The 20,384-nt window shown below is 41.2% G+C and overlaps 1 protein-coding gene and 1 long non-coding RNA gene across 3 annotated transcripts in view; one reads left to right on the top strand and one right to left on the bottom strand.

The window, feature by feature from the left end:
- Positions 1-4,014, bottom strand: part of PATL1 (PAT1 homolog 1, processing body mRNA decay factor) — a 35,300-nt gene extending 31,286 nt beyond the window's left edge. For both annotated transcript variants that reach the window (XM_054438205.2, XM_054438206.2), the window contains exon 1: positions 480-4,014. In XM_054438205.2, the coding sequence (XP_054294180.1) occupies positions 480-494 (15 nt within the window). In that variant the 5' untranslated portion in view covers positions 495-4,014. The remainder of the gene's footprint in view (positions 1-479) is intronic.
- On the top strand, positions 909-17,919 carry LOC134740238 (uncharacterized). Its single transcript, XR_010127555.1, has 4 exons — positions 909-1,141; positions 5,216-5,327; positions 6,545-6,591; positions 7,015-17,919. It is a non-coding gene; the product is annotated as an uncharacterized LOC134740238 (long non-coding RNA).
- The last annotated feature ends 2,465 nt before the right edge of the window (positions 17,920-20,384 follow it).

Genomic DNA, 20,384 nt, shown 5'->3' with positions numbered 1-20,384 from the left:
GCCCAGGCCCCCTTCACCTGAAGGTAGCCTGTGTGAATGGGGTGTGTGTCAGTGTAATTCGAGTGGAGGTGGGTCGGGGGTGGTTCTGGGTCCAGGGCGGGAAACTCGGCTCTGGGAATTCCCGGGTGACTCCTACTTAAGAAAAGCACCCGGGTAGATGCAGTGCTCTACCCTCTATGGCTCCTCTAGGGATGGGGGCGGGGGTGTGGTCTGGTTACAGCACTTAACGGGCCCTCCCCACCCCAAAACGGAGGCCAACTTTCCCCAGCGGCGACTAATGGGACTGTCTCGACCCCTGAAGCCAGCTCCCAGCCCTAGGATTAGACCCGCGACCCCAGGCCAGTCGCGTCCAGCTAAGTCCTGCCACTCCCGCAGCCCGCCCCCTGCCCCGCAGGAACACGGGACCGGCGCGCGGAGAGAGAGTGAGGGAGAGGGGCGCGGGAGAGAGGGAGGGGTCACTTCCGGTCGCAACAGCTCACCTCGTAGCGGAACATTCTTGGGGAGGGGGGCAGGGAGCGGGGAGGGGAAAGGGGGAGGGAGGGAAAACGCGCTGACTCCTCGGCTCCTCCGCGCGCGGGTCCTCCACCGGCTCGCGACCCCTGGCCGCCGCCGTACGCCGGAGCGTGCGTGGGGACGTGCGCAGGCGCGCCTCAGGCAGGGCGGCCACCCCGCTCGGCGCCCGGCGGCGGCGGCTGCGCAGGGACAGATTTGGCGTCCCGCTTCCTAGTCTCAGCGGCGGGAAGGAGGTCCCGTAGCGAGAGACTGCGCACGCGCTGCCTGTCTTCGGCTGCCTGGTGATCTGGGCTTGCAGCTCCGCCCCCTCTTTCTCCGCGCCCTCTAGGCGCTCGGCTTAGAGCTGAGGGGCCGGTCACGAGTTCTCCGTCACCCGCGGGGCGGAGAAAACCCTTGTGATTGTCACAGGATGTGGCTCTGAAGAATCCTGCGCTTAGTCTGGGCTGGGAAACATGAGATTCCCGGGCTGTTTTTCCAACGTCCGACTCGCTCCTCAGGCTGCTTGGAGGTCTCCCCGTTGCGATTTGCTCCTTGCGCAGGGAAAAAAGAATGGAAAGTTGCTGGTCTTCGAAAGGGGCGGACTTCGTCGCCACTTTCAGCGGCTCGTCGCCTGCTGAATCCACAGCAGGTCAGGGCTGTGATTTATGTGGCTCAAAGTGATGACGGCGCCCGTTTTTTTTGTTTTTTTGTTTGAAATGCTGAAGACAGGTTCCGGGAGGTTTAACTAAAGTGGTATTTTTAAGCGCCAGGCTCATTAGGCGCGAGGAGCTGCAGAGCCTCGAAGGGCCGCACGGCCGTGGGCCGCTGGCCACGCAGCAGCAGGGTCTTCGGGCCGGGATGCGCCGCTGGGTGACGCCACTTCCTTAGAGGATCGAACCCAGAGAGGAATGTGTCCAGCTTAGAAGCTTCGGTCCCCTGGTTGCAGAATTCTGTTGGGCGGTTTGTTACCTCTAGCACGTTCCATGCCCTTTTTGCCCCTTTCCCTTCAGACAAAACTTGCACCACAAAGAATGAATTCTTGTGGGTTTCGCAATCCGTTTCTTCCCTGGGCGTCTTAAAATGCAGCCTCGCCTCAGAATGGCATACAGTAAATCCCCTAAATGTTACTGTGTCTGGTTCAGTTTGAGTATCGGAAACGCTGAATTTGTAAAGAAAAGTTCTGGGTGGGAGCTTGTGCTTTGCCACTGGCTAGGAAACTTTGGGCAACTTACCTAAACCTCTCTGAGCCTTAGTTTCTTGTAAAATGGGTATAATTACACCTGCCTCATGATGGTAACACTACTACTAACGATTGAAGGCTGCCTGGGACTCTGCTAGGCGCTTTATAAAATGGATTATCTCATTGAATCCTTCCTTATGTGCCCCCCATGAGGTAGGTACTGTTATTTTCTCAGTTTACAGTTGAGGAACCTGAGGATTAGCGACATTAAATTTGCCTCCAACCACCCAATGGCAAGTGGCAAAGCTAGCAGCTGAGATTTGTCTGATTATTAAAAACCCAGTGTCTTAATCACTGTGCCAAAATAACAAAAGCAAATGTTGACATGGGCCAGGCCTGAACTTCAAAGAAGTGGAGCAGGCTAGGGACAAGACGATTTATTGGTTTTCAAGCATGCATGGAACATTATAAAACATCAAATACTAAGTAACAGGCCAGGCGCGGTGGCTCACGCCTGTAATCCCAGCACTTTGGGAGGCCGAGGTGGGCGGATCACAAGGTCAAGGAGATCTAGACCATCCTGGCTAACACGGTGAAACCCCGTCTCTACTAAAAATACAAAAAATTAGCCGGGCGTGGTGGCGGGCGACTGTAGTCCCAGCTACTCGGGAGGCTGAGGCAGGAGAATGGTGTGAACCCGGGAGGCGGAGCTTGCAATGAGCCGAGATCGCGCCACTGCACTCTAGCATGGGTGACAGAGCAGAGACTCCGTCTCAAAAACAAAAAAACAAACAAACAAGAAAACTAAGTAGCAGTACATCTTAATAATTGCGAAATACTTGGTGCCATGTAGATCAAGGGTTAGCAGACTATGGCCCACAGTCCAATCTGGCCAGCCACCTGTTTTTGTAAGGCAAGCTTTATTGGAATACAGCCAACCTTATTTATTTACATATTGTCTTTGGTTGCTTTAAAATCAGAGTTGAGTGGTTACAATGGATACAGTGTGGCCTGTAAAGTGTAACATATTTACTATTTGGCCCTTTGCAGAGTTTGCTGATCCCTGATCTTGCAGATCATGTTTTCTGATCATTATGTAAGATATCAATAGTAAAAACAGATTAGGAAAAAAGTCTTAAATTTTCAGAAATTAAAAAAAAAAAAAAAGTCCTGGCGCAGTGGCTCACGCCTGTAATCCCAGCACTTTGGGAGGCTGAGGCGGGCGGATCACGAGGTCAGGAGATCGAAACCATCCTGGCTAACACGGCGAAACCCTGTCTCTACTAAAAATACTAAAAATACAAAAAAATTAGCCGGGCGTGGTGGCGGGCGCCTGTAGTCCCAGCTGCTCGGGAGGCTGAGGCAGGAGAATGGGGTGAACCCAGGAGGCAGAGCTTGAGGTGAGCCGAGATCGCGCCACTGCACTGTAGCCTGGGTGACAGAGTGAGACTGTCTTTAAAAAAAAAAACCAAAAAAAAAAAAAACCAAAAAAACCCTCTAATTCAATGACTAAGTAATGGAAAGCAGAAAATATTTACAACTGAGTGATAAGTGTATTAATGTATCAAAACTTTTAGGACACTGACAAAACAGTTTATATAAGAAAATAGGGGCTGGGTGTGATGGCTCATGCATGTAATCCCAGAACTTTGGGAGGCCGTGGTGGGTGGATTGCTTGAGCTCAGGAGTTGGAGACCAGCCTACGCAACATGGCGAAACCGCGTCTCTACAAAAAGCACAAAAATTAGCTGGGTTAGTTGTTTTATTAGCTGCTCTGCATTATTTCTGGTGGTGGTGGTGTGCACCTGTGCCTGTAGTCCCAGCAGCTACTTGGGAGACTGAGGACGAAAATAGAGAAGGCTGAATATAAATTAGCTATAAAATAAACCCAAAGAAAGTACAAGGAAAGAAATGCTGTAGAGCAGGAATTAAAGGAGCAGAAAACAAGATGTCATAGACAGGATCAATAAAATTTCCCATTTCGTCTTATACAACACCTGTCTGTGAGGGAGATTAAAAGTCCCTTTAAAAGAATAATGTATTTTTAGGCGGGCGCTGGTGGTTCACGCCTGTAATCCTAGCACTTTGGGAGGCCGAGGCCAGCGGATCACGAGGTCAGGAGATCGAGACCATCCTGGTTAACACGGTGAAACCCCGTCTCTACTAAAAATACAAAATACTAAAAATACAAAAATTAGCCAGGCATGGTGGCACCCACCTGTAGTCCCAGCTACTCGGGAGGCTAAGGCAGGAGAATTGCTTGAACCCGGGAGGTGGAGGTTGTGATGAACTGAGATCACACCACTGCACTCCAGCCTGGGCAACAGAGGGAGACTCCATCTCAAAAAAAACTATATATATATATATAGGTTTTTTTGAGCTGCTAATAGGCCCATTATTAAGATGGAGAAGGTACAAGTTCTTTTCACAAGTGATTCTTTAGACATAAAGTATGATGTTTCTGGGAAGTGTCTCTTGAGTGGGTGGGAGAAGGGAGGTGTCTCCTGTATGCCAAGTACATAGGAAAGGTTATTGACAGCTGAGGAAGGCCATCAATTAGAGAAAGCCACCACACCAGCTTTCTTTGGCATCATCTGTGCTTTCTGGAGGTTCTGTAAGCCATTATAGTATTTACAGGGTATACATTGTTTCTTTTTTACTTTTTTTTTTTTTTTTAAACCAGGCAAGTTACTTGGGCTGGAGTGTGGTTGCATGATCACAGCTCACTGAGCTTCGACCTCCTGGTCTCATGCGTTCCTCCTGTCTCAGCCTCCCAAAGTGCTGGGATTACAGGCGTGAGCCACCACACCTGGCCTGTTTCTTTTCTAAATGTAAAAAAACATGACATACAATTTACTTTCTTGTGAGACTGGTTTCAGATATTTTCATCAAGTAACTTACATCTCTAAAACACTGATTCCAAACTTTAGCATGCATTTAGAATTGCCAAGATGGCTTGTTAAAACATAGACGACTGGGCCTCATCCCCAGAGTTTCACATTCAGTAGGAGGGAAGTCAGGCCTGAGAATTTGCATTTGTAACAAGTTGCCAGATTATGCCGATGCTACTAGTTCTGTGACTACACTTTGAAACCCCACATTGTCCATTAGTACTTGCAGGGTTATAGAGGGAGAAAAGAGTAGGGGGCTGCACCCAGGGTCATTTCTCATGTAATGAAAAAAGTTATGACAAACCTCCCAGAAAGTAATGGGAACCCTTAGTGCAACACATCTTAGGGGAAAAGAATTACCCATATAATGAAAATAACTGTTTACAAGGCAAAATTTGTGATGGACTAAACATGGCCACAAATTCTTTGACAGTTCTCCCATTTAATAATTAACTGATTAGTTTTTATTATTTACTTTTCAGAGATGGGGTCTCACTCTGTTGCCCAGGTTGTAGTGCAATGGTGTGATTATAGTTCACAGCAGCCTCAAACACCTGGGTTCAAGTGATTTTCTTGCCTCATCCTTCTGAATAGCTGGGGCTACAGGCACACACCACTATACCCAGCTTATTTATTTTTTATTTTTGTAAAGACAGGGTCTCACTATGTTGCCCAGGCTGGTCTCAAACTCCTGGCCTCAGTCTCCTGCATAGCTGGGATTACAGGTGCAAACCAGCACACCCTGCTACTTCTCCCATTAGGAGGTGGATCTATGTTCCCTTTTCATTGAATCTGGACTGGGCTATGACTGCTTTGACTAATGGAATATGGAAGTGGAGATGCTCTGCCAGTTCTGGGTCACCTTTAAGAAGATTGGCAGTGTAAGTCCATGTAAAATACCCGGCTGCTTTGCTGAAGAGATCACATGGAAGGACCCTGAAATTACATAAAGAGGAAGGTGGGTCCAGCTGTATTTAGCTTATTAACCATCCCAGTCAAGACACCAGGTATGTGAATGAAGCTGTCTTGGACTCTTCACACCTGCTCAGCTACCAGCCAAACACTGTGACTCCATTCCATGCCATAAAGAGCAGAAGAATCACTCAGCAAAGCTTCTCCCAAATTCCTGGCCCATAGAAGTATTTTTTATATATATATATGATACTTTATTGTATATATATATAAAATACAATGGTTGTAGTTTTTAGCCACAAATTATATGTTTGTTTTGTTTGTTTGTTGTTTTTTGAGACAGGCTGCAGTGCAATGGTGCAATCATAGCCCACTGCTACCTCAAACTCCTGGGCTTAAGCCATTCCCCCACCTCAGCCTCCCCAGTAGCCAAGCCTTCAGGCATGTGCCACCACATGTGGCTATATATATATGTACATTTCAACCACAAAGTTTTAGAGTAGTTTATTGCTCACTAATAGATAGTGGGCATGTGTCCGTTTAGAAAAATTATACAAAACTTGGAAATAAGGAAAAAGGATTGTTGTGTGCCTTGTAATGTTGTAATAAGAGCGTTATCTAACAAGCCTGCCTAAAGGTCATTTAAAGTTCTACAGAGAGGTAACCTTGTTTGACTTAGTGTTTATTATTAATTAATGAGATCCCAGACTCAGTAAAGTTAGATATTAGTTTATAGAAGATTAACAAGTTGCAAATTATTTTTGTCCAGTGAAGATAATTTCATTTTGGTGGGTAAGATCATCTCAAAGGAGACAGTTTTATTGCCATACAGGACATTAACCAATATTATATTTAACTTTTGAGTCTTAATTCAGCATTTTCCCCCACTCTATATAGTTCATAGTTTCTTGTATCCTCCTTTGAATCGGCTTCACCACCTTGCTGTTTCTTTTCATTAATAAGATAAATATTTTGACACAAGCTCATAATATAATTGAAATATAATAATTTTTATTTAGCTTTTTGAAAGTTATACTTTGGCAAACTATTAAACTTTTTTTTTTTGCAGGGGATTCAACTCAATACGTATTTATCGAGAATCTATTATGTAAAATGGTGAGAAGTGATATTTATATTATAGCCTACTGTGCAATAGCAGTATGTCTTTAAAAACTCAATGTACATACCTTAATTAAAAAATGCTTTATTGCTAAAAATGCTAATGATCATCTGAGCCTTTAGCGAATTTTAATCTTTTTCCTGATGGAGGGTCTTGCCTCGATGTTGATAGCTGCTTACTGATAAAGGCAGTGGTTGCTGAAGGCTGGGGTGGCTATGGCAATTTCTTAAAATAAGACAAGGAAGTAAGCCATCTCGATTGACTTTTCCTTTCATGACGGAAAAGTTTCTCTGTAGCATGCGGTGCTGTTTGGCATTTTACCCACGAAGTAGAACTTTCAAAATTGGAGGCAATTCTCTCAAACACTGCTTTATCAACTAAGCTTGTATAATACTCTAAATCCTTTATTATCATTTCAGCAGTGTTCACAGCATCTTCACCAGGAGAAGATTCTATCTTAAGCAAACTCTTTTCTCATGCATAAGAAGCACCTCCTTACCTGTTAAAAGTTTAATCATGAGATTGCAGGAATTCAGTCACATCTTCAGGCTCCACTTCTAATTCTATTTCTCTTGGTATTTCCACCACACCTGCAGTGACTTCCTCCACTGAAGTCTTGAACCTCTCAAAGTCATCCATGAGGGTTGGAATCAACTTCTTCCAAAGCCCTGTTAATGTTTGTAGTGTTATGAAATATATATACATATAGGTTTTCATACACAGGAAACAGAATCTCTTTGACCTTCTCTTGCCTTCCTTTTACCTGCCTTCCTTTCACCTACCCCAAAGCAGGACTTTAATCTTCTGCTTTTATAATTGTGGATCATAAGACTTATTTCAGAGAGGGTCCCAACCCATGGCCTGGGGGAAGGAATGCTGATGTAAGGAAGCTTCCATAAAAATCCAAGAGGACAGCTTCCTGATAGCTGAACAAGTGGAGGTTTCTGGGGAATGGCTACCCGGGGAGGGCATGGGAGCTGTGTCCCTTCCTCCATACCTCTCCCTATGCATCTCTTCATCTGGATCCTTCGTGATATCCTTTATAATAAACTGGTAAATGTAAGTGTTTCCTTAGTTCTGTGAGCCACTCCAGCAAATTATTGAACCCAAAGAGGGGGTCATAGGAACCTCAACTTGAAGCTGGTTGGTCAGAAGTTCCAGAGACCTGGACTTGCAACTGGTGTCTGGGGGGAGGAGGGAGTAATCTTGGGGACTGAGCCCTTTACCTGTGGGAACTGACATATCTCCAGGTAGTGTCAGAATCGAATTGGAGGATACCCAGCTGGTCTCCACTGCTTGTTGGTGGGGAAAATCCCCCATATATTTGGTCACAGAAGTCTTCTGTGTTGATTGTTGTGGTGTGAGAGCAGAGGACAAATGCAGTTTAAGTTTTTCCATGACAATGTTGATACTTTGACCCCTTCCTATGACTCACAAATGTTCTTTTTGCGGGCGGGGGGCAGACAAGTGCAGTGGCACGATCTCGACTCACTGTAACCTCCACCTCCTGGGCTCAAGCCATTCTCCCATCTCAGCCTCCCAAGTAGCTGGGGCTATAGGCAGGCACCATCATGCCTGGCTAATTTTCGTATTTTTTGTAGGGACAGAGCTTTGCCACACTGCCCATACCTGGCCTCACAAATGTTCTTAATGGCGTTTAGGATGGTAAATCCTTTCCAGGTTTTTTTGTCTTGTTTTGTTTTGTTTTGTTCTTTTCCTTTATCTAGTCATCCAGAAGTATCCAGAAGGTTTTCAATTTCCTTTGCCCAGATCCATCAAAGGCATCATTATCTATGACAGCTATAGCCTTACAAAATGTATTTCTGAAATATTAAGACTTGAAAGTTGAAATTGCTGTGTGGGCTGCAGAATGGATGTTCTGTTAGCAGGCCTGAAAACTACTAATCTTGTACATCTCCATCAGCGTTCTTGGGTGACCAGCTGCATTGTCAATGAGCAGTAATATTTTAAAATAAACCAGTTTTTTTTTTTTTTTTGAGTAGTAGGTTTCAGCAGTAGGCTTTAAATATTCAGTAAATCATGCTGTAAATGGATGTGCTGTTGCTATCCAGGCTTTATTGTTTCATTTACAGAGCACAGGCCGGGTAGATTTAGCATAATTCTTAAGGGCCCTAAGATTTTTTAGAATGACAAATAAGCATTGATTTCAACTTAAAGTCACCAGCTGCACTAGCCTCTGACAAGGGAGTCAGCCTGCCCTTTGAAGCTTTGAACCTAGGCGTTGAAAGTCCTAGATGGTATCTTCTTCCAATAATATAAGGCCATTTTGTTTGCACTGAAAATCTGTTGTTTGATGTAGCCTCCTTCATCAATGATGAAGCTAGATCTTCTGAATGACTTGCTGGAGCTTTTACATCAAGCACTTGCTGCTTTACCGTGTACTTTTATGTTATGGAGATGGCTTCTTTCCTTAAACCTCATGAACCAAGCTCTGCTAGCTTCAAACTTTTCTTCTGCAGCTTCCTCACCTCTCTCCACCTTCATAGAATTGAGAGAGTTAGGGTGTCTGGATTAGGCTCTGGCTTAAGGGAATGTTGTGGCTAGTTTGATCTTTTATCCAGACCACTAAAACTTTCTGCATAACAGCAGTAATGCTGTTTTACTTTCCTACCATTTGTATGTTCACTGGAGTAGCATTTTAAAATCCTTTCAAGAGCTTTTCCTTTGCATTCACAACTTGGCTAACTTCTTGGCCCAAAGGCCTAGTTTTTGGCCCATCTTGCTTTTGACATGCCTTCCTCACTAAGCTTAATCATTTCTAGCCTTTTGATTTACAGTGAGAGATGTGTGACTCTTTCTTTCACTTGAACACTTAAAGGTGACTGTGAGGTTATTAATTGGCCTAATTTCAATATAGTTGTGTCGCAGGGAATAGGGAGGCCCAAAGAGAGGGAGAAAGATGAGGGAACAGCTAGTCAGTGGAACACACACAACACTTAGTAAGTTCACCGTCTTATAAGGATGCAGTCCCTGGTGCCCCAAAACAATTAAAATAGTAACATTAAATATCACTGATCACTGATCACTATAATAGATATAATAAAAATCTTGAAATATTGTGAGAATTACCAAATCTGAGACAGAGACATGAAGTGAACACATGCTGTTGAGAAAATGGTGCTGATAGACCTGCTTAATGTAGGGTTGCCAAAATTTTTTGATTTGTAAAAAACACAATTATCTGTGAAGTATAATAAAATGAGGTGTTAGGTTGTTATTGTTTCTGTAACAAAATTATATTTCTATAGGTCAGAAGTTTAAAATGGGTTACAGAACTACATTTCTTCCTTGAGGCCACTAGGGAGAATTTGTTTTTTGTTGTTTGTTTTTAGCTTCCAGAAGCTGCTTGCATTTCTTGGCTTGTAGCCCTATCCTACATTTTCAAAGTCAGCAGCATAAATCTTCCAAACTCTTTCTCTCTCTGCTTTTGTTGTCATACTTTTCTCTTCCATTCTCCTGCTCCTTTGTTATAAAGATCCTGTGATAACATTGTGTGCACCTGGATAATACAGGATAATCTCCCCATCTCAGGATTCTTAATTTAATCATATCTACCAAATCCCTTTTACCATGTAAAATAATATATTCACAGGTTCTTGGAATTAGGACATGGAAAAATTTGGGGAACCATTTTTTAGCCTATGGTATGTATGTGGTATGTATGAGTCATTGGGGTATAAAAAATGATTTCTGGTAGTATAATGAGAAAAAATTTTAAGGTTTAAGTTTGTGTTTTATGTGCTGCTTAGAGATGAAAAATGAAGATGTCACTAGGTGAACTATGTCAGTGGTTTCTGTGTTCGTTTCAGTAACTCCCAAGACAACTGGGGCTATGTTCACTAACATGCTGTTAATTATATATTGCTGCATACAAAACTACCCTAAAATTTAGCAGTGATATGGTTTGGTTGTATCCCCACCCAAAATCTCATCTTGAATTTTAATCCCCGTAATCCCCACATGTCAAGGGAGAGAACAGCTGGAGGTAATTGAATAATGGGGGTGGTTTCCCTCATGCTGTTCTCATCATAATAAGTGAGTTCTCACAAGATCTGATGGTTTTATGTGTTTAGTAGTTCCTCCTGCATTCATTCTGAGTCCCACCACCTTGTGAAGGAGGTGTGTTGCTTCCCCTTCACATTCCGCCATGATTGTAAGTTTCTTGAGGCCTCCCCAGCCATGCAGAACTGTGAGTCAATTGAACCTCTTTACTTTATAAATTAACCCAGTCCCGGGCAGTTCTTTATAGGAGTGTGAAAATGGACTAATACAAGCACTTAAAACAAAAATAAGTTATTATCTCACAAAGATTTTGGGGATCAGGAACTGGGAGCAGCTTAGCTAGGTGGTTCTGGCTCAGAGTGTTTCAGGAAATTACAGTCAGAATGTTGGCTGAGACTCCAGACACCTGAAGTCTTGACTAGCATTGGAGAATCTGTGCTCAAGATGGTTCGCTTACATGGCTGTTGGCAAGAGGTGTCAGTTCCTCTCTGGCTGTTCATAGGAGATCTCAGTTCCTTGCTACATTAACATCTCCATAGGGCTTCTTGATTGTCCTCAGGACATGGTAGCTTCTTTTACAGTGAGTAATCTGAGGTAGAAGCTAAAGCCACAATATCTTTTATGACCCACCCTCAGAAGTCACACACTGTCACTTCTGCCACATTCTATGTACTAGAAATAAGTTACTAAGTATAGCCCATACTCAACGGGAGAGGAATTAGGCTCCACTGTGTAAAGGGAGGAGTTTCAAAGAATTTGTGGACATATTTTATAGAACCACCACAGCCTACTTGAAGAAGAACAACAGACCTTTTAATCATGGGAAATTTTCTGGACAGATAAATAGATTCTAGTGTTGGAATGATGTCAGCAAGATGGTGGTATAGGAGGTCACCTGCTTTTATCCCCCAACAATAAGAATTCTTCACCCATCCAGACAAAGGTCTCTTTGTGGAAGCCTCAGGATTCAGGTAGAAAGTTGTGGAAGCCTGATGGAGCCTAAGACCTAGGAGGGTGATTTTGAGAGTGCAGACCCATACCCAGTTGGCAGACCCATCAACTGTGCTCCCAGATTCAAGCCTGGGGAAACAGCCTCATTCCCCAAGGGGCTTGGCAACAGCCCCTACTGGCCTTGAGGCTACCACCAAAACCATCTGCCAGGGGGTTCAGGAAGAATCATGCACACCAGTGCCTCAGCAGGGAAGGCTCATCTGCCTGCTGACATTGGTCTTGGCAGCTTGGACCTGAAAGTTGCCTTGTGGCTCAGCTCCACCCCTCCTCAGCTGTGGTCCCAGCTTAGTACTATTGCTGGGAAATTGCTTCCCAAAGGGAAAGTTGCGCATATCTCACAGGAGTTACCCATTCATCCGAGCCTTTGCAATGGGCTTTCCAGTCTCTGTCCAACAGCAGATTCTGAGACCCAGTCTCAAGTCTGGCCCCACACCCATCTAAGCCAATGGGATGGATTTGCTGACCTCTGTTCCATGGGGGCCCTTGAGTGGGCCCAGTCTCAGCTCCAGCCCCTCTTTCCACATGTGGGTACTGTTCTGCCTGTGCAGGGAACTGCTGGGAGGGGTGTCTGTCCAGGCCACTGGGACAGGCTTCTGGGCTTGGGTCCCTGGCTAGCTTATCTATACAGCCTAGGTACCTTCCTTCAATCTTCCTCAGGTCCATCCTGGCTGGGGTGCTGTGTCAACCTCAAAGCCCTTGCAAAACTTATGATGAACCTGGGCTTAGGGCTCCCTCTAGTGCTGAAGTGGCTGCAACAGCCACAGGCTTGGGAAACACAAGTCACGCTGCTTAGAACTTCTAGACAGGCCTATTGAAGTAAAACAGGCACAAAGCCAGAATGCAAAGACTAGAATAAATACCTAATACACAGACATTGACGCACATCTGCAAGCATCCAGAGTAAGCGGGGAAATTTGACCTCACCAAACAAAATAAGATGCCAGTGACTGACCCTAAAGGGAACTTCAAGAAAACAGAGAAACAATTCAAAAATTTACCAGAGAAATTTAACAGAGATATTGCAATTAAAAAAAAAACCAGAAGTCTAGGAGCTAAAAAATACAATGAATATTAAAAAATATTAGTAGAGAGCATCAATAGCAGAATTAATCAAGCAGAGGAAAGAATCTGTGAACTCGAAGGTAGGTTATTTGAAAATGTGGGGAAAAGAGGGATCAGACTGTTACTGTGTCTATGTAGAAAAAAGTAAACATAAGAGACTCTATTTTGTTCTGTACTAAGAGAAATTCTTCTGCCTTGAGATGCTGTTAATCTGTAACCCTAGCCCCAACCCTTTGCTTGCAGAGACATGTGCTGTGTTGACTCAAGGTTTAATGGATTTAGGGCTGTGCAGGATGTGCTTTGTTAAAAAAGTGCTTAAAGGCAGTATGCTTGGTAAAAGTCATTACCATTCTCTAGTCTCGAGTACCCAGGGACACAATACACTGTGGAAGGCTGCAGGGACCTCTGCCTAGGAAAGCCAGGTATTGTCCAGGGTTTCTCCCCATGTGATAGCCTGAGATATGGCCTGGTGGGAAGGGAAAGACCTGAACGTCCCGCAGCCCGACACCCATAAAGGGTCTGTGCTGAGGAGGATTAGTAAAAGAGGAAGGCCTCTTTGCAGTTGAGATAAGAGGAAGGCATCTGTCTCCTGCTTCTCCCTGGGAATGGAATATCTTGGTGTAAAACCTGATTGTATGTTCTGTTTACTGAGATAGGAGAAAACTGCCTTCTGGCTGGAGGTGAGACATGCTAGCGGCAATACTGCTCTTTAATGCACCAAGATGTTTGTGTAAAGTCAAGCAGAAATCTGGCCTACGTGCACATCAAGGCACAGCACCTTTCCTTAAACTTATTTATGACACAGAGATCTTCACTCACACGTTTTCCTGCTGACCCTCTCCCCACCATTACCCTATATCCTGCTGTATCCCCCTCTCCGAGATGGCAGAGATAGTAATCAATAAATATTGAGGGAACTCAGAGACCAGTGCCAGTGCGGGTCCTCCGTATGCTGAGCGCCGGTCCCCTGGGCCCACTTTTCTTTCTCTATACTTTGTCTCTGTGTCTTATTTCTTTTCTCAGTCTCTCTTCCCACTTGATGAGAAACACCCACAGGTTGTGGAGGGGCAGTCCACCCCTTCAGAAAATATACTGTCATGGAAGAAACAAGAAAAAATAATGAAAAGGAATGAAGAAAGCTTATGGGATTTATAGGATAACATCAAAAGAGCTAATGTATGGGTCATTGGAGTTCAAGGGGAAGTAGAGAAAGATAAAGGAGTAAGAAACTTATTTAAAGAAATAATAGCAGAAAACTTTCCAAACCTAGAGAAAGATACAATTATCCAGGTACGAGAAAGTCATAGGTCACCAATCAAATTTAATCAAAATAAGACCACCTTAAGACGTATTATAATAAAATTGTCAAAGGTAAATGACAAAGAGAGGATGCTGAAATCAGCAAGAGAAAATAACAACATAAAAGGGACTTTTGCAGTACACTTAGCAGCAGACTTCTCAGCAGAAACCTGGTAGGCCAGGAGAGAGTAGGATGATATATTCAAAGTACTAAAGGAAAAAAAAAACCCTGTCCACTGACAATAGTGTACCCAGCAAAGCTGTCCTTCAGAAATGAAGGAAAAATAAAAACTTACCCAAACAAACAAAAGTTGAGGAAGTTCATCACTACTAGGCCTGCCTTACAAAAAATGTTAAAGGGAGTTCTTCAAACTGAAATGAAAGGAGCTAATGAGTAACATGAAAACATCTAAAAGTACAAAACTCACTGGTAAAAGTAAATATATAGTAAAATTCAGAACATTCTGATAGTGTAATGGCAGGGGGACCACTTATATCCTTAGTATTAAGGGTAAAATCTAAGACTTTAAAAATAATAAATATAAAAATTAGCTGGGCATGGTGGCACATGCCTGTAGTCCCAGCTACTCAGGAGGCAGAGGTGGCAGGATCACTTGAGCCTGAGAGGCAGAGGTTGCAGTGAGCCGAGATTGTGCTGCTACACTCTAGCCTGGGCAACAGAGTGAGACCTTGTCTCAAAATAATAATAACTAAAATGCTTTTTAAGGGATTTGCAATATAAAATTATGTAAATTGTGACATCAGTAATCAAAGTTGTTATCTGTTTAGTATAACATGTTATGAATATGTTTTTGTAAACCTTATGGTAACCACAAAACAAAAACCTATGATCAATATACTAAAAATAAAAAGGAATCAAAACAGACTGCCAGGGAGAAACACTTAACCACAAAGGAAGACAGTAAGAAAGGAAGAAAGAAAAGATATGCAATACAAACTAGAAAACAATTAACAAAATGACAGTAATAAGTTCTTACCTAGCAATAATTACCTGAATGTGAAAGAATTAAACTTTCCAATTAAAACACATAAAATGGCTGAATCTATATCTACATCTATATCTATCTATCTATCTATCTATATAAAACCCAACTACATGCTGCCTAACCCTAATGTTGCGCCTCAAGGAACTAGAAGAGAACAAACTAAACCAAAAATGAGTAGAAGGAAAAAAAAATGAATAGAAGGAAGGATATAATAAACATCAGAGCAGAAATAATGAAATAGAGACTAAAAAAATACAAAAGATCAACAAAAGTTTTTTGAAAAGATGAACAAAATTGACAAACCTTTATCTAGACTAAGAAAAAGAGAAAAGATTCAAATAAATGAAATCAAAAGTTAAAAGGAGAAATTACAACTGATACCAGAGGATACAAAGAATCATAAGAGAATATTATCAGCAATTATATGCTAATAAATTAGATAACCTAGAAAAATGGATACATTCCTGGGCACATATAGCTTACCAAGATTAAACTATAAAAAAAATAAAATCCAAATAGAACAATATTGAATAAGAAGACTGAATCAGTCATAAAAAGTCTCCTATCAAGGACAAGCCCAGGACCTGATGGCCTTACTGCTGAATTCTACCAACATTTAAAGAAGAATTAATAAAATTCTTCTGAAACCATTTCAAAAAATTGAAGAGGAGGGAATTCTTTCAGATTTGTTCTGTGAAGCCCACATTACTCTAATTACAAAACCAGACAAGGACACAACAATAAAAAACTACAGGCCAATAACCTGGATGAAAATAGATACAAAAATCCTCAACAAAATACTAGTATACAAATTCACCAGCACATTAAAAATATTCATTATGATCAAGTGGGATACATCCCAGGAGTGCAAGGATGGTTCAGTGTATAAAATCATCAATGTAAAATATTACATTAACAAAATGAACAATAAAATCCATATGGCCAATTCAACAGATGCAGGAAAGGATTCAACAAAATCCAACATCTCTTACTGATAACAAATTAGGTATAGAAAAAATATAACTCAACACAATAAAGGCCATATTTGACAAACCCACAGCTAACATCATACTGAATGGGGGAATGTTGAAAGCGTTCAAGATGTGGAACAAGACAAGGATGCCCACTTTCACCACTTCTATTCAACGTAGTACTGGAAGTTGTAGCCAGAACCGTTTGGCAAGAGAAAGAAATAAAAGTCATCCAAAGTGGGAATAAAGAAGTTAGATTTTACGTGTTTGTAGATGACATGATCTTGTATATATAAAACCTTAGAGGCTCCACCAAAAAACCACTGGAACCAATAAACAAACTCAGTAAAGTTGTGGGATACAAAATCAACATATAAAAATTAGTAGCATTTCTGTATGATAATGGAAAACTATCTGAAATAGAAATCTAGAAAACAATCCTAATTATAATAGCTGCACAAAATAAAATGCTTAGGAATAAATTTAATCAAAGAGGTGAAATACATCTACAATGAAAACTATGAAATACTGATGAAAGAAATTGAAGAAGACACAAATGAATGGAAAGATATTCCATTTATTTTTATGGACTAGAAGAATTAATATTGTTAAAATGTCAGTGCTTCCCAAAGCAATCTACCAATTCAGTGCAATTCCTATCAAAATACCAATGACATTCTTCATGGAAATAGAAAAAAGAATTCTAAAATTTTTATGGAACCACAAAAGGCTCCAAATACCCAAAGCAACCCTGAGCAGAAAGGACAAAGTTTTGAAGGCATCATACTGCCTGACTTTAAAATATGTTACAAAACTATAGTAACCAAAATGGCATGGTATTAGCATAAACAGAAATATAGACCAATGGAACAGAATGAGACCCAGAAATAAATCCACACATTTACAGCCAACTGATTTTCAACAAAGGTGCCAAGAACACACTTTGAGAAAAGGATAGTCTCTTCAATAAATGGTGCTGGGAAAACTCAATATCTACATGTAGAAGAATGAAATTAGACCCTTATCTCTTACCATATAAAAAAATCAACTCAAGATAGATTAAAGAGTTCCATGTCAGCCCTGAGAATATAAAATTATTAGAAGAAGGCCTAGAGGAAAAGCTTCATGACCTTTGTCTGGACAATAATTTTTTTTAAAAGAAAACCTCAAAAGCACGGGCAACAAAAGCAAAAATAGACAAATGGGATCACAGCAAATGAAAAAAGCATCTAAACAGCAAATGAAATGATCAAGAGTGAAGAGACAACCTACAGAATGGGAGAATATATTTCCAAAATATACATCTGATATATAAGGAACTTAAATAACAGAAAAAAACCAACCTAATTTAAAAATGGACAGAAGACCTGCATAGACATTTCTCAAAAGAAGACATACAAATGGCCAACAGATATATGAAAAAAATGCTCGACATCACTAGTCATCAGGGAAATGCAAATCAGAACTACTATTAGATATCACCTCACTCGTTAGAGTGGCTATTATTTAAAAAAAACAAAAGATGAAGATGTGGAGAAAAAGGAACCTTTACACACTCATAATGGGAATATAAATTATTATAGCCATTATGGAAAACAGAATAGAGGTTCCTCAAACAATTAAAAATGGAACTATCATATGATCCAGCATATGATTTTGTGGGATACAAAATCAACATATAAAAATTAGTGATCATATGATCATATGATTCACTACTGGCTATATTTCCAAAGGAAATGAAATCAGTATGTTGAGGAGATACCTGTACTCTTGTGATTATTATAGCACTACTCACAAAAGCCAAGATATGGAATCAATCTAAGTATCCATCAGTGGATGAATGGATAAAGAGTATATGGTATATATACAAAATGGAATATTATTCAGTCATAAAAAGAACAAAATCCAGTCATTTGTGACAACACGTGTGAACCTGGGGACATTATGTTAAGGGAACTAAGCCAGGCACAGAAAGACAAATACTGCATTATCTTACTCATGTATGGACTCTAAAAAAGTTGATCTCATAGAAATAGAGTAGAATAGTGATTTTAAAAAAGTTGATATCATAGAAATAGAGTAGAATAGTGATTTTAAATAGTTGATCTCATAGAAAGTGAGTAAAATAGTGATTATCAGAGGCTGGGGATGGTGGGGGAAGATGAGAAGAGATTGGTCAATTGGTACAAGGTTTCAGTTAGATAGGTGGAATAAGTTCTGGTGTTCTTTTGCACGGTAGGGTGACTATAGTTAACAATAATGTATTGTATATTTCAAAATAGCTAGTAGAGAGGATTTTGAATGTTTCCACCACAAATAATAATTGTTTAAGGTAACAGATATGCTAATTACTTTGATTTGCTCATTACACTCTGTATACATGTATCAAAACATAACATTGTACTCCATAAATGCATACAATTGTAATGTGTCAATCGAAAATAAAATAAAACTAAAAAATAGATTATGACATTATGATACAAATGTTATAAAATACCAGTGATGCAAACAATGTGGAATTGTAGGAACAATTGTAGGAATATACAGACTAATTTATAGAACATGAAAGGAAGCCAACAATAATCAAACCTTAGGGTAAATGTGTGTTTAGTATGTGATAAAGATGATACCTCAATTCAATGGAAAAAGGAAACATAATTTTAAAAATTGTGCTAAAGCAACTGGTAGAAAAGTTCAAGATTTGTAGCATAGCATACAACAAAATAAATTCCAGAATAATAAATAGTTTTCATGTAAAATTTTAAATCATAAAGCAGCAGGAACAAAATATGAATGGATATTTGTATGACTTCAGGATAAAATTTTAAAATTTATGATAAGAGTGGAAAAGTCACAGAGCAAAATTTTGATTACTGAATTCCATAATAATAAAACTTACATAAAAATAATTAACAAAGTTTCAAAATGATTTTTACACACATTTTAGAGTGTTAACATAAAATACAGACTTCAAAATCAGTCGCAAAATTCTTTAAGCACTTTAGAAAAATATACAAAAATTGCGAATGGCTATAATGTATGTGATTAGATCAATTTAATTAATAAAGAAATGTAAACAAGATAAATAGTTGACATTGTAAACCATCAAGTTGACAAATGAATGAAAGAAAAGAAAGGAAAGAGGGGAAGGAGATGAGGGAAGGAAGGGAGGAAAGGAAGAAGGAAGGAAGGGAGAAAAAGAGTAGGAAGGAGGGAGGGAAGAGAGGAAGAAAGGAAAAGGGAAAGAAAAAGAAAGCAAGCTAGTCGGCTCAGTGTTGACCATGATAAGGTGAACACTTTGTAAATAGCTTGCAGGAATAGAAATTAGTAAGTTTTTTAAATGCAATTTGCCAATGTGTATCTAGAGGTTGAAAATATTTTAATCCTAAAGAAAAATATGAGTTACATACAGTGAATTATATATAACCATGCTTATCACAGTGATACTTATAATAGCAAAAAATTGGTAGCCATCCAAATGCCAATAAAGAGAAATAGATACAATCCATGGAGCTTGGTCTGAAGCATGGGTACGCATAAAACAGCTGCAGAGTCAGCATCTGGAACATGAGTATATGTAGAGTGGCCACGGAGCTGGGGTCTGAAGTATGGGGCACACAGAGTAGCTGTAGCTCTGAGGTCTAGGACATACGTGGGGTTGGAGGGAAGGTGGGAGCCTTGTTCCTGGAATGATACAACAGCACCTCCTTTTGTGTGGGGTGCAGGGAATCTGTGGTGGCAATAACTACACACACACACACGCACGCACACACACACACACACACACACATACACACACACACACGGCTATAGCTACAGGGTCCTCAACTATGAAAGTTGTGTATAGTCTATGGCTGTCACAGAGACTGTTGAGTTCCTAGATGGCAAAGTCTACTTGGGTCCCCCAGAGAGCAGGCCATAGGGGACCACGATGGCACCCACTGCATGGCTGATACAGATATCTCCTACCCTTCCTTTTTGATTCTAGCCATCTCCAGATGTCTCTGCTAAGCCAATACCATCAGCAATCATTTCTGGGCCTTTGTTAACAGTGGTGAATCTGTATGGGTCTGCAGCAACCTCAATTCTTTCCTCAGAAGAACGAATTCAACTGAGGGGTACAAGGCAGAAGGAGAGACTGAGGCAAGTTTTAGAGCAGGAGTGAAAGTTTATTAAAAAGCTTTAGGGTTGGGCGTGGTGGCTCATGCCTGCAATCCCAGCACTTTGGGAGGCCGAGGCAGCCATATCACCTGAGGTCAGGAGTTCAAGACCAGCCTGGCCAACATAGTGAAACTCCGTTTCTATTAAAAATATAAAAAATTAGCTGAGCATGGTTGTGGGCACCTGTAATCCCAGCTACTTGGGAGGCTGAGGCAGGAGAATTGCTTGAACCCGGGAGGTGGAAGTTGTAGTGAG

This window comes from Pongo pygmaeus, chromosome 9 (assembly GCF_028885625.2).
Source record: "Pongo pygmaeus isolate AG05252 chromosome 9, NHGRI_mPonPyg2-v2.0_pri, whole genome shotgun sequence".
NCBI lineage: Eukaryota > Metazoa > Chordata > Mammalia > Primates > Hominidae > Pongo > Pongo pygmaeus.
Note: the sequence above shows the minus strand (reverse complement) of the source record. Positions and strands in the feature narration are given on the sequence as shown.